This window comes from Bos indicus x Bos taurus, chromosome 19 (assembly GCF_003369695.1).
Source record: "Bos indicus x Bos taurus breed Angus x Brahman F1 hybrid chromosome 19, Bos_hybrid_MaternalHap_v2.0, whole genome shotgun sequence".
NCBI lineage: Eukaryota > Metazoa > Chordata > Mammalia > Artiodactyla > Bovidae > Bos > Bos indicus x Bos taurus.
In genome coordinates, this window is record NC_040094.1 from 47,962,162 (window position 1) to 47,977,050 (window position 14,889).

The 14,889-nt window shown below is 47.6% G+C and overlaps 1 protein-coding gene across 5 annotated transcripts in view; it reads left to right on the forward strand.

Moving 5' to 3' along the window:
* The first annotated feature begins 9,649 nt into the window (after window positions 1–9,649).
* TLK2 (tousled like kinase 2) overlaps window positions 9,650–14,889 on the forward strand; it is a 123,911-nt gene continuing 118,671 nt past the window's right edge. For 2 of the 5 annotated variants that reach the window (XM_027517552.1, XM_027517557.1), the window contains exon 1: window positions 11,972–12,057. In XM_027517552.1, the coding sequence (XP_027373353.1) occupies window positions 11,977–12,057 (81 nt within the window). In that variant the 5' untranslated portion in view covers window positions 11,972–11,976. Of the gene's footprint in view, window positions 10,152–11,971; window positions 12,058–14,889 lie in introns of those variants that run through there. The other 3 variants (XM_027517554.1, XM_027517555.1, XM_027517556.1) reach the window with 3 other exon arrangements.

The following is a 14,889-nucleotide window of genomic DNA, read 5'->3' on the forward strand; positions in this document are numbered from 1 at the left end:
AAATTTCTAAGGAAATGTAAGCCTAAATATAAATTGTAAGCCTATATATAAACTGTCGTTGCAGGAGAGGTGAGTCCAAGAGAAAGAAGTCAAGAAAGCAGGGTTTTGATGTAATTTCATGAGAGGGGACAGACCTAGCATCCTGTCCTTTTAGAAGACACACAATTTCAAGGAATTGAGAACAGCAGCTGTCTTCAGCTGGCATCCAGGGTTGTGTACTGTGCTCAGCGTTTTGATGACTTTCTTTGGGAACTGGGTTAACTCTGGGGCCGGGGGACCTGAAGACCTGAGAACCAGATTCTGGGTGATGAGAGTTTGGTAAGAGTCTTGCCTAAGTGACTAACCAACTGCCCAAGTCTACACTTCCAGAGTAGGTGGAAACTAACAGCCAGGTAGGAAAGTTGTGGAATACAACAAATATGGGTAAGAAGCAGGGAACCAGAACAAGGTGACAGGGATTTAAGTGTTAGCTGAAACAAACTCAAGGAGCAGGTGGAACCTGGAGTTGGACGGGGGTGGGCAGAATCGAGCGCCCTGGGCCAGCCATATGCCACAGAGCAGGGGGCAGAGGGCACAGGTCCTGGAGGCAGACCAGCTTTCAGAGAATTCTCTCACCTCCTCTCCACTTCCTCCTCCTCCTGTATGTGGTGGGGCTCCCTCAAGGTGGAAAGGATTAAAAGTGATCATGAGCATGCTTGCATTCCAGTGCCTGCCCCATAAACGCTCAATAAGTGCTTTTTGCTATAATCCCTGCCCTTTGGGATCAAGCATTAAACACAGGCTCAAGACACTGAATCTCACTGCAGCATAAAAGCGCCTGTTTTACTGAAACCTTGGTGAGATTGTGGCCTATGTGCGTGCCGGCTCAGCAGCAGGCATCTTCTCACCCTGTCACAAAAGGCCCGTAAGGCCCAGAGAGACGCTGCAGCTCCGCCTGACAAGTGGTCCTGCTGCCAACACGCCAGTTCTGGCCCAGGGCCATTTTCACTCACTGTTCTCTCTGCCTGGAAGGCTCTTCCCCAAGACGGTGACAAGGTTTGCGACTTCATTTCGTTTAGGCCCCTGCTCAGACGTCAGATGATCAGAGAACAGCCGTCCCTGACCTCCCTCCCTCTGTGACATAGCATCTCCGCCACCACTAGAGTCCAGCTCTTGGTCCTTATCCCTGCTCCCTATTTCTCCTACCACTCCGTGCCTCTGACGTACGATTTTGCATTATTGTCCATTTCTCTCAGTGGCATGCACCTAAGGGTGAGGATTTAGTTTTGGGCTTTAAAAAAAAATTTTTTTTTTCTTCCAGTTTTATTGAGATATAGTTGACATACAGCACTACAGGCTTAAGATATACAGCATGATGACTTAGGTACATCACTGAAGTGACCATCATAGTAAGTTTAGTGAACAGCCATCATCTCATATAAACAGAAAATGAAAGAAATAGAAAAAAAAAAAGTTGTTTTCCTTGTGATGAGATAGTCTTCCTTTTCAAACTGTCCTCACTTCTTTCTACTGAAAAACCTAGCCTGGAGGTTTTTCTCACTCTATCATGGAAAGGCAGTTACTGGCCAGCTGCGTATCACTATCACACAGACGCAGAAGATAACGCACAGTCCATGCAGTGTAACGTGGCCACACCTGCTAGGTGTCTGCTGGAAAGTGCACCAGGTGGATGGAGGGGAAGGGCAAAGGCCTTGAGGTGGGAGCAGGCTGGTGAGGCTGGAGTGGAAGTGCTGGGGATAAGGGTGTAAGAGAGGATGATTCCAGCGTTTTTGAAGTAATGAAAGAATGGAATTGACATTTGCTAATTTGGGTTAAATGGGCTTCCCTGGTAGCTCAGTGGTGAAGAACCTGCCTGCAGTGTAGGAGACAGGGATCTGATCTCGGAGTCAGGAAGATCCCCTGGAGAAGGAAATGGCAACCCACTACAGTATTCTTGCCTGGGAAATCCCATGGACAGAAGAGACTGGCAGGTTACATATTCTATGGCATCACAAAGAGCTGGACACGACTTGTCGACTAAACAATAGCATGAGTTAGGTAGGGAAAGAGGCAGGTTTTGCCTGTAAGTTTTATGATGATTTCAGGTTGGAAGCACCTGGCCAGGGATCCAGCAGTAACCCAGGTGCTTTATATATATTATCTCCACGGTGCAGATAAGGAAATCCGGATCCAAAAGTCAGGTGTCCTTGGGTCTCAGAAGACCTTTTACATACTTCTCATGTATGCAGAAGTGTTGAGATTTGAATCCAAGCTGCTTTTCCAAGGGTTTGTCACTGAAGAAGGAGCTGAGAGAGGATGTGCCTGAAGGTGGAAAAGCCAATACTGTTTTGGATAAGGTAAGCTCAGACCCCCTTTCCAAATACTGGAACACCAGGACACAGAGGTTCCTTCTGTAGCTGGACTGGTACGCTTAGGGCTAATAAGAGGAAGCACTCACAAGAGCGTTCGGCTGCAATCCCTTTGGTCTCAGCCAGGTGGGTAGCAAATCCATTTCCCTGTTTATTCGGCTGTCACGTGATGCCAAAACAATGGAGTGAAATGTGGAAGATTCGATTGGGGTTATTATCCTGGGTTACACTACAGTTTTTCCCATATTTTAAAAGATTTGCTCACTGTACATACAAAGTCTTCACAAAGGCATTTCCTACTAATATAACCGACATGCCTTTGAGAGCCTTGACCTCCCCAGTGTGGTCTGCAGACCAGCAGCAGCAGCGTCACCTGAGGGCTAATAGAAAAGCAGACTCTTAGGTCCTGTCCCAGACACACTAGAGCAAGATGCCCAAGGGATTCATGAAGTGAAAGTGTTGGTCACTCAGTCGTGTTCAACTCTTTGCGACCCAGTGGACTGTAGCCCACCAGGCTCCTCTGTCCATGGACTGGAGTGGGTAGCCATTCCCTTCTGCAGGGGATCTTCCCAACCCAGGGATTAAACCCGGGTCTCCTGAACTGCAGGCAGATTCTTTACTGCCTGAGCCATCAGGGAAGCCCAGAGGGATACATCTGCTCTCTGAGAAGCCCTGGCCTAGAGCAGGAGTTGACAAACTTTTTCTGTAAAGGACCGGATAGTAAATGTTTTAGGCTTTGCCTGCCTGTCACTACTACTCAGTTCTGCCATTTTGCAAATTCAGCCACAGACAGTATGTAAAGAAATTAGTGTGGCTGTGGGGTTTTTTTTTTTTTTTTTTTTCCAGTTTTACTTCTTGATGTAGACCATTTTTAAGGTCTTCATTGAATTTGTTACAATATTGCTTCTGTTTTATGTTTTAGTTTTTTGGTGGGATGTTAGTTCCCCAACCAGCTATTAAGCCTGTACCCCCTACATTGAAAAGCAAAGTCCTAACTACTGGAGGGCCAGGGAAGTCCCAGTATGGCTGTGTTCTAAATGAAACTTTATTTATGGACACCAAATTAGATTTTATATCATTTTCAAGTCGTGAAATACTATTCTTCTTTTGATTTTCTTTCAATCATTAAAAAGAAATGGACAAAGGTCCATATAGTCAAAGTGATGGTTTTTCCAGTAGTCATGTACAAACATGAGGCTTGGACCATAAAGAAGGTAAGTGTTGAAGAATTGATGCTTTCGAACTGTGGTCCTGGAGAAGACTGAGAGTCCCTTGGACTGCAAGGAAATCAAACCAGTCAATTCTAAAGGAAGTCAGCCCTGAATATTCATTGGAAGGACTGATGCTGAAGCTCCAGTACTTTGACCACCTGATGCAAAGAGCCAACTCACTGGAAATGACCCTGATGCTGGGAAAGATTGAGGAGAAGAGGGTGACAGAGGATGATGATTGGATGGCATCACCATCACCGACTCAATGGACATGAGTTTGAGCAAACTCTGGGAGACAGTGAAGGACAAGGAAGCCTGGCGTGCTGCAGACTTAGCCACTGAACAACAATTAAAAAAGAAAACTCAACCCTCCCCTCACCAAAAAGAAAAAAACCCAAACAAACCCCACTTCATTCTTGTCATTCAGAGGCCATAAAAAACCACACACATCTTCTGATGCACCTTTCTGGGCTGACTATGCCCAAGTCTCCTGCCAGTAGCTGAGTGATCCCTTTCTTTCTTCTCTGTGGGCTCAGGGCTGAGGTCCCCTTTCCCTCCCAACCTGTCAGTGCGTCTGAAGGTTGCTTACTTAAGCCTGATACGAAAGGTCAATGGAAGGAAGATTGATAAAATATATTTTGCTAGTGTCCACAGATGCAGGGTGTTTGCTGTTGTTTCCTATCTTGAGGCTTTCTGAGAAAAACCAAAATGGAGGATTCAGTAGCTCAGCAGAGGGGGCTTGTTACACTTAAGGGGCTCCATACACTTAAGTGGGCATTCATTCTTGTTGCAGTCGCTGGGAAGGAGGAACACACAATGCAGAGAAGGCAAGTATTAAAAAGTAACATTTGGGGAGGGAGTTGAAGGAGGAAATTAGAGAAGGGAGGTGCTCTCTAGGAGAATAAGAACATTGTTCCAGCATCACTGGGGTGTGGGGAAGACAGCATGACTTGATAAATAAACTGTGTCAAGGAGACTTGCCCAGGAAGAGCTTCTGAAGCAAGTTGGGCAGGAGGAGGGTATGAAAACCAGAGATAGGGGAGAGACTGGCAGAGAGTCCTGTGAAGGCTGAGACCTAAGACGTGAATTTCTTTCATCCATTGAGCACTTGCCTGGCCGCCAGATGCTTTTCCATTTTGTTAGAAATGGGGAGTCTGGAGGAAATAGCACTGACCAAATGTCTACTGTATGTCGGGCGCAGTTAGAAGGCAATTCCCATCACTATTTCAACTTTATTTTTTTAAAAATGTTTTCCTTATTTATTTGGCTGCACTGGGTCTCAGTTGTGGCATCTGAACCCTTAGTTGTGGCATGTGGGATCTAGTTCCCTGACCCGGGATCGAACCTGGGCCCCCTGCATTGGTGGTACAGAGTCTCAGCCACTGGACCACCAGGCTAGTCCCACTATTTCAACCTTCCCTAGAGCCACCCATGGGATTAGGTGTGCAGGCCAGTTTTCAGATGAAGAAGCTGAGAGGTGAAGAGATGGGGTTTGAGCCTAGTTCTGTGCGACCACCACCCCCCTGACGTTCTACATGGCCCTGCCCACCAGAATTTCTGGTGGAAATACTGCCTTCACAAAATCTCTTATTTCTTCACACCATTAGAAACCCTCAAGGGCAGGGGAAGAAGAACAAACAGACCAGGTGACTTTTATATTTTTGTCTACTGGGCCCTCCCCTCCCCCCAACAAAAGTAGTGCTTTCTTTAATGAGACATTTTTCCTGTTATCAAGTCCTTTTTCTGTTATGAAGAAGATAGCCCCATGAGCGACTCAGCACATTGGCAGCCTGATTTCTGAAGTTAAACTCTGTGCTGCCAAGACAATCTAATGACAAATGTAGACATCCTTGGTAGAAACATGAGGTTTGAGGACCATTTATTTGGAGATTATTCTGTCAGGCATATACATCATCTCATTTTGTCCTCCAACAGCCCTGTGAGGTGTTTTTTTTTTTTTTAATTTTCTCTCCCTTCTGTGGAGTTGATTCAATTAGAACCAAATAGTTGTATTTTTCAATAATTGTGTGCAGGCTCTGCTGCTGCTAAGTCACTTCAGTCGTGTCCGACTCTGTGCCACCCCATAGATGGCAGGCAGCCCACCAGTCTCCCCCGTCCCTGGGATTCTCCAGGCAAGAACCCCGGAGTGGGTTGCCATTTCCTTCTCTAATGCATGAAAGTGAAAAGTGAAAGTGAAGTCACTCAGTTGTGCCCGACTCTTGGCCACCCAATGGACTGCAGCCCACCAGGCTCCTCCATTCATGGGATTTTCCAGGCAAGAGTACTGGAGTGGGGTGTCATTGCCTTCTACGTGTGCAGGCTCAGCTGTGTCCAACTCTTTGTAAAGACTACATGGACTATGACCCGTCAAGCTCTCCTGGCCATGGAATTTTCCAGGCAAGAATACTGGAGTTTCCATTTCATCCTCCAGGGCTTGTGAAGTTTTAACACCATTTGATGGGTAAAGAAACTGAAGCTTAGAGAAGTTAAATATCTGCCTAAGGCAACACAGCTGGTAAGAGGCAGGGCCAAGATGAAAACCAGGGCCCTGGACCAAGAGTTTGTCCTCTTAGCCATCATACTGCAGGCTCCTTTTAGAAAAGGTGCACGTGAGGGTCCCCTGCTTGGTAAAACATGCCATAGACTTTTTGCTGAGAATGGTGGATATTATGAAGCATTTAAGAAGACTGTGGACATGCATTACTTGTGGTACAGGTGAAAGGGCAAAGAAGGGCTAAACTAGTTTTCTCCAGTGTCTTTCTCAAAGTATCTCCCATGAGTATCAGAAACCATCAACCAACCAAAAAAATACCAGGGTGGTGGTTCAAAAAATCAAATTAGAAACCAGTGCATACCCCAATCCCCCTCCTGAAGATTGTCTTGTGCATATTATACATTTTAGGTTCTAAGAAGTACTGAAATAAAGTATTCCACTTACCTTTAACCTAGAGTCCTGAGGACCAATGTACATCCACTCCCTTTAAAGCATTTAACCTGTCGAAACCTGCAGAGCACAGCTTGGGGAACGCCAGCTCCCTTGTCCCTTCTGTGACTGTGAACATGGACCTGGAGGACTTGTCATATGCTACCCTGAAGGCAGGATCAATGGGAACATCTAGATGAATCCATGTTTGAGCCTTCTGATAGCAATTGGGCTTTTGCATGGGGAGTGTCACCATTTGCCAGCCTTTGACAAGCTGCTCAAAGTTGCTCTGTGAGCCAACACACTTTAAACAAGTGGGTTCATGAACCCAAGGTTAAATTATATCGTGAGAACCATTGCTGCTAAGTCACTTCAGTCGTGTCTGACTCTGTGCGGCCCCATAGACGGCAGCCCATCAGGCTCCCCCATCCCTGGGATTCTGCAGGCAAGAACACCGGAGTGGGTTGCCATTTCCTTCTCCAATGCATGAAAGTGAAAAAACAAAGTGAAGTCGCTCAGTCGTGTCCGACTCCTAGCGACCCCATGGACTGCAGCCCACCAGGCCCCTCCGTCCATGGGATTTGCCAGGCAAGAGTACTGGAGTGGGTTGCCATTGCCTTCTCCTGAGAACCATTGGACAACAACAAAATCGTCCATCTATTGCTTCTTGTTTCTGACTGTTAGTATTTGATATTTTCACTCATATGCTTATGTGTGTTAGTTGTTCAGTCGTGTCCAACTCTTTGTTGGGACTGTAGCCCGCCAGGCTCCTCTGTCCATGGAATTTTCCAGGCAAGGATACTGGAGTGGGTTGCATTTCCTTTTCCAGGGGATCTTCCCGACCCAGGGATCGAACCCAGGTCTCCTGCATTGCAGGCAGATGTTTTACCATCTGAACTACTAGGGAAGCCTAGTAGTTTATATGCTTATAAACAGAAGCATATAAGAGGGTATCAGAGGATGAGATGGCTGGATGGCATCACTGATGCAATGGACATGAATGTGGGCAAACTTGATGGAGATGGTGAGTGACAGAGAGGCTTGGCATGCTGTAGCCCATGGGGTCGCAGAGTTGGACAGGACTGGGTGACTGAACAACAAACAGAAGTACACCATTTTTGTGGTAAGCAAATCCATGGAATTCCTATGAGCAATTCCTCTCGGGATGAGTGTTAGATGTGGAGGGCTATGAACAGGCCCTATGATGGTGTCAGTTTTCGGACATGCAGGGAAAAACACACTAGGCAAAGTGAAACAAAATCTCATCTTTTCCTGAATTTCAATGACTAGTTTTATTTTTATTTTTTCATAGTTACCTCAAAAGATGGAATCATAGCCCTTTAGACCTGGAAAAGACTCTGGGAATCCTCTGGTCCAAACTCCTTCACAGATGAGGTTGGCGAAACTTGACAGGTTAGGTAGCGGCCCGAGCAGTTTGTCTGTGGAGGAGCTGGCCGGAGCTCAGCTCCAGCTCTGTCCAGTGTTCTTTCTCTTAAACTCTTCTCTTTTGAGATGTTCCAGTGTCATTTTAAGGAGTTACTGTTTTGACCATTCACTGTAAGGACAGAACTTGTCTCATGTGCTTTGCTTTTTTGAGTTGTAGAGGAAGACACTCTTGGTTCTCCCGCTCCCTTGACAGTCCTTTACCTTGCCCTTTTTCCTGCCCTCTGCCTGGAACTTGCTCCCCCCCTCCCCTTCAAACACTGTTATCTATCGAAATATGTGTGTGCAAGGCCCAACCTGGCTGGGATTTGAAGCAAGGTGACTCTTGGTGGAATGGATTTTTTTTCTACAGTGCTTGAATGTGCCCAAGGGTTGGGAAGGCTGAACAACGAACAATAACTAAACTGCCATCCTTCGCCCGTTCAGCAGGTCTGTGTTCCATGAATACAGGAAGAATTAAGAGTAAGGAAGAAAGAAATGCAGAAACATCACCTGAATACTTGCCTACCCCCTGGAAAAGTTCAAGGCTCTTGCTCATTTTATGAATTTTCCCCAAGCCACTGGTTCTCATACATCTTCAGACATCTGATCAAGGAAGCATCAGAGGAAAATAAAAAGTTGGGTATCTGCGTAGAAGTCAGTGTCCCGGCTCAGATGTCGGTGGAGAATGTGATTTTTTCTCTGGTGCTGGGCGATCAGAATGGGAGCCTTCTGTGTAGGAAGCCGCCTAGCTGAAAGAGCTATTGCACCCTGGCCTATTTCCCATTCCTCGGTAGAGAGGGGCAGACCTGTTTTCCCCATTCTAGCACTTATTCTTAGAGCCCCCTAAATACCCAGGAGAGCCTTGTTTTTAATCAAAGGTTGAAATGGAACCTCCCCCAGGGCGCACCGATAGAGTCCCTTTGGGGCAGCGCCCCCCCAACCTCCCGCCTTCCGAAGGGCAGCGCTGTGGTGGGGGTGGGGGCTCAGCCTTGATCCCAGAGCACCACTTGACCCTAAAAACGCCCTGCCAACCAGGTACGTGGAGGTGAGGCTCTGTCCGCTTTCCACGGCGCAAACGTGGATTTGGGGAGCCGAGAAGGTGAGTTTGGAGCCTGGCGGGGCGTGGGAGCTAGCCAACACGGGGGGACACAGCCAACTCACTAACTGGGCGTCTCCGGGGAAGTTCGGGCGGGGTTCGTCGGCTCACGGCTTTCTTCCTTTAAAATCCATCCTGGGCAGAGCAACCCCACTTCTCACCCAAACTCGTGGAGATCAGGGATTAGGCGGGCGCAGGGTTCGGCGAGGCGGATCCGGGAAGCGCCCGGCCCAGGCAGCGAGGCCCCTCCAGCGTTGGTCCGCGACCCAGGGCGCCGGCCCAACCGCTCTGCTGGGGCCGGTCCCGCGGGGCGGGGGCCGATTTTACGAAGACGGCTGCGGGGTCTCCGGGACTCCGGCCCAGCCGGGTCAGACCTCCCCTCGCGTCGCGGTGCGTCCGTCGGCGCCGCCCGTCAGCCCGCCCTCAGCCGCCCGGCGAGGCGGCGGCCTCCTTCGCCTGCGCGGGGTCCCCTGGTTAACCCCTGCCCGGCAGGCCGGCCGCTGATTGGAGGAGGCGGGGCGCCGGGGCAGCGGGGACCCCCCCACCTTCCTCGTCCCCTCCCCCTCCTCCCCCACTGTCGGCACTTCCCCCACCCCCCCCAGGACCCCCCCCTGCCTCCCAACCGTGCAAATCTCGCGAGGAAACACGCGGTTTCACTAGTGTGTTTACACCGATCACTACTAATCCGGACCGAACCGATCCGGATTAAGGGGCCGGAGGCGGGTCCTGGGCTCCAGCGGTTCCGACCCCCCCGCCTTCCGTGCCGCACCCGAGTGGCCCCTAGCCGAGCGGGCCCCCACCTCCCGGCCGAGCCTGGGCCCTTCTGCGCCTCCCTTGGCCTTTGTCCGGCGCCAGGAGACCGGTCCCGCGCCCCCCGCGGCCGCCCGGGCCCGGGCCCGCGTCAGGCGCCTGGCTCTGTACGCGAGCCCGGGGATCTGCGGCCTCCGAGGCCCCCCTCCCCCGCCCGCCCTCTCGTGGAGCCCGGCGCCGGCGGCGGCTGCCCGGGCGGGGGGTTGCGGCGCTCAGGAGAGGCCCCGGCTCCGCCCCGGGCCTGCCCAAGGGGAGAGCAGAGCGGTCCGCAGCCGGGTCGGGTCGGGGCCCCTCCCGGGAGGAGCGTGGAGCGGCGGCGGCGGCGACAGCGGCGGCAGGTGAGAGGCTGAGCCCCGGGCGGGGGAGGGCGCCGGGCCTGAGGTATTAACCGTCCGGGCGACCCCCTCGGCTGAGGAGGCTGCGGCCCGGGCCCACCCGAGGGCCGGCGCCGGGCCGCAGCTCCCCGGCGCTGAGGCGGGAGGGGCTTCCCGAGGGCTGCGGGTCGCCGAGGGGCCGGGTCGAAGATGGGAGAGGCCCAGGCGGCCCCGGCCTGGGAGTGGGTCTTGCGGCCGGCGGGGAGAGGGGGGCACCCGGGCAGCTGGAGGCCCCGGCAGCCTCCCTGGCGCCCCCGAGAGCTGGCCCGCCCTCCCTCCGTGACAGGTGGGCCTGGAGTTGGGGAAAGTTTGGAGCCGGCGGGAGACGAGGGGCGCCGGGACCAGGCCCCATCGGTCCTGCTTTCCGGCTGTGGGCTACAGGGAGGATCCCAGTCCGAGGCCCCGCTGGAATGAGACTGAGTGGATCTTTCCTTAACATGAGTTGACATTAAATGGAATAACCGCTGGGGCGTCATTTTCCGGGCCAGGCCTGGGGATGGAGGTTTAGGAAACGTGCCGAGAGACCCTGGGGCTTGAAGGGAGGCTGCAACCTCTGCCATTCCGGCCTCGATTAGGGCAGGGCGAGACTCGAGGAAGGCCACTTAGGGAAACATTCTCTCAATCTCTGTTTTTTCTTTTTCTCTTTTCTTTTCTAAGATACCTTTCTACCCTTCTGAGAATTTCCTAATTCCCTCTCTAACCTGCACTTGTCTGTGTGGGTGAAACTTTAATTTGCCACCCTTTCATTCCTCTTTGCCCCAGGCTCTCAATCCAGGAAGGGAAATGAAACTGGAGGCTTTGTAGGGGTTGTTACTGAAAATTGTGGAGTTGTTAGATTGCAGAGGGGCATGTTTAATTCATATTTTCAGTGAACTTTTAAATCATGCCAATCATTCCAGTAGCTATTTAGTAATATGTTCAAAGGGGTTGTAGGTAATGGTATATGTACCTTTTCTACTTTTAATATTTGGGCGGTTTCCAGTGCGTTCTGCAAGAGTTGATTTCTTGCAAACGATGGAGGTATTTGCTGAGAGTAGCCTGTGCATTAATTGGTCGTGGAAGGAGTTTAAAAATGGTGTCCTCTTGCCCCTCCCTGCTTGGAAGGAGTGCTAAAAGCAGATGTCTAGAGCAACCTACTGCTCCAGGGAGTGGCAGAGAAAGATTTTGTAAAGGGGTGGTTATGGAGCCATACTAATTTCCTGAGTGGATGCAGGTTGATGGTTTTACCATGGGTTCTCTATTAAAATGAAGTAATTAATTCGTTTTTTCATGCTCCTCAGAGAAAGGAGGCATAATATAATAGCGTTATTTTAAGTTATTAGTAGCTTCTGATTCATGCTGTATTATTTTGAAGTTATTATTAATGATTCATATTTTTAGTTTAAGAACCAGTTCCTGTGTGTTTGGGAAGGAAGTATCCTTAAGTACTTACCTAAATTCAAAGGTTGATAGAAGAAATTTTCTTTTTTTGTAAGCTAGGCTTTGCTCAGCTTCTACAGAGATTATATGAAAGATTTGAGGGGGTTTTTTGCTGTTAAAGTCAAATTAGAACTAGTTAAGAATAAGTGACCCTCAGAAGAAGACTTTTGAGCCACTTTGTAACTTTAAATGTATTACTGTTTGATATAGTGCCTTGTGGTTTATTACTTGTATGCCCTATTTATTTGAGGTTTACCTGTATGTGAATATTCTGCGAAATAGTTACTATGCATTTTGTTGTATCCAAGAATTGGTTCTTCATGTTTTAGCTTTTAGGGTCTCACAACCTACTTTTTGTTTTTCAGTAGAAATGATGGAAGAATTGCATAGCCTGGACCCCCGACGGCAGGAATTATTAGAGGCCAGGTTTACTGGAGTTGGTGTTAGTAAGGTGAGTAAAATGATGATAATGAACACTGCTCATGGCCAACTTTAAACACATTTAAAAACAAAGAGCAAACTGGATGGATCATACAGATACATTGAAGGGGAGAAGATCTGGCTCACAGTTCCAGTGAACTTTTAAATCCTATCAGTTGTTACACTCATTTAACAGTACTCTTGAAGGTACTCTGTATGGAAATATATACTTCTTTTTACCCTCTAATGTGGGAGAGGTTTCCCATGGGTCTATTGCAAGGATACTAACAGGATGTGTCTCGATTCTATGCCACATTTTGTCAAAACTCCTCAGTCACTCAGATAAAAACTGCTAATGAAAAGGTATTGGCATAGCTTCATCACGCTGGGCTTTTTGTATGGTTACGTGTAGAGTTTTGAAAAACATGCCTCTGCTATGTCACCTCTCCAAATCTGCAGTTCAGCAGATTCCTCCTGATTGTACCCCAGACTCCTTTTCCTTTCCTCCTATTTTCCCTTCTTGTTCACTGTTTTTGTTCCAGTAGCATAAGATCAGGCCCCATTCATGGGCAGTGTTATGGCTTCCTGTGCATCTTTATGAAACTGCTGCCTCACCCCTCTGCTGTGATAGGAGAGCTTTAGAACAAAATATAAAACCTATTTATGATTTTAGTACAATATGTAAGATATATTTGTGATGTTTTATTTAAAATCTTCACCAATCCAAGATGTTGTTTACTTGGACCTGAGACTAGAGAATTTTTGATCTTTGACTTCTTCCTGTACTCTCCAAGAAATATTATTTCTCATGGCAACTTGGATCTTAGTCTCATGCTTTGGTCAGTTGCTTCTTAAAGGAGAAGGTGTTTGTCAAAGTTTAGTTAGAAAAACTGCTTTGATGAGTGTCGTAATTTTGGTGGGCTGGAATAACTTGATAGTCTTTGTTCATTCAACAGACATTGAATATCTGCTGCCTCCTAGGCATTGTGCAGGATGTTAGGGAGGACACCTCAATACAGTGCTTCCAAGCCCTTACTGTAGAGGGGAGTGTGGTATAGATAGAGGATAACTGGGATGGGAGCTGTGTTAGATCTGTGGTAAGGCACTATAGAAACACAGGATATGTTACACATTTTTAAATTCTTGGTTTCTTGGCCTCTCTAATTAAGTAACTGACTTTTGTGGCACTTTAGAGCAGCTGTGCTCCTGGCTGTTGTTACATGTTTAGTTACATGTCTAAATTCTCTGATCTAGGTGAAGTAGCTTCAACTGTACTTGAGTAGTATATTTGAGTGTTAAATTGATCTCTGATTCAGTTGCTTGCCTAATAATGACTTTTGCTGGTAATTCAGTAAAAATCTTGTATCCAAATCTGTCTGTTCAAATGCTCACCCACTGTGTAAGAGTAAGTTTGTATTCAAATTGTATACACTTTAAACTAATTGGGCTTTGTTAGAATGCTTTTCTTTCCTTCTGGTTTTAGGTTCCTGGTAGCTCTATCCAAGCATACTTTCCATGGGGTAGAGCATAAGTTATGGGAATGAGTAACATTGTGAATTCTGCTGCCCAGGCCCAGCTAAAATCATGTAACTGAGATGTAAAAAACTTAATCTGTTTAATAGGAGTTCTGCTTTAATATATAGAAAGAAGTTCATTTTTATCCAGATGTTTTTGTATCATTAATTGTGTTATTTTGAAGTTTCCAGTCATGATAAGTATATTGATTACAATAAATCTGTTATTCTTGGACCACTAGGAGAGTTTTTACCCATAGCAAAGAAACTTGGGGGGAAAAAAAGCAAGTAATTATCCTCTAGTTTTGTGTAGTTAGGAAGAGAAAAAAGAAAATCTCCATTTTGTAGGACTTCTTAAGCATGCAAGCCGTTGTTTCTCTCAGACCGCTTATTTGAAATAGGAGCGGGCGGGGGCCCTGGTCCTGGGAAGAAAGGTGCTTTTGGATAGACGCTTCCTTCAAGCCTGGAACTCCTCATTATGGGTCATCATTTCTCAGTGAGGATGTCGCTGTGTTGATGACAGCTTTCAGTTTTGCAGAGATCATGAGTGCTTTCAGCCCTTGTAAGTGGGAGAGCAGAGTGGCTTTCCTGTGACAGTGCCATCTAGTGGGGCTGGTGCAGCCGCGTGGCTGTCTCTCGAGTTTCTCCTAACTATTCATAACATTTTCAGTACTTTTTGATGTCCATAGAAGGAAGAAAGTCGGTGCCACTGTGGATTCTTTCCTAGTGGACAGGATGTTTTAAGGAGCCGCAGTCTTTGAACTTCCTGGTGATTGTAGATCTTCTGTCTGTTGCCTTGAGGGTTTTGCACCTGCAAATTAGATACGAAACTTAGGCTAGGAGAAAACGGCCATGCCGCCACATTTATTGCTTGCAGTATTTAAGTTGCTCTTTGCTTATATTTAGGTTATTTACAAATTAAAATTTTTCTTTCACATTGCATTTATGCACATTAATTTTATATTTAATATTTAATTTATAATAACTGGTAAAACAGAAGCATTTGTTATGCACTTTGGGATGTGCCATGTGGTTTTGTTTAAGAGACTGATGTTTTCTGTCATCAGTGAGTGGGTAATAGAGGGAAGGAACCTGACGTGCACTGTGGAGCTGTAATTGACTTTCCTCCTCTACTCTAGCTGCCACTTTTTAGGACGACCTGTAACCATTCTCTTAGCATTTTTGAGATGATAGGTTAATTGGGCTATGAACCTACTTCTTCATGTCTTATTGACTTGGCATGTGAACACTGCTTCTTTTTTTAAGATCTCTTCCTTAAAGTGCTAGATAATCCAGTAATGTGAAACTGACTACCTTGTATTCATATGTTTTCAATGAGAACTTAGCAG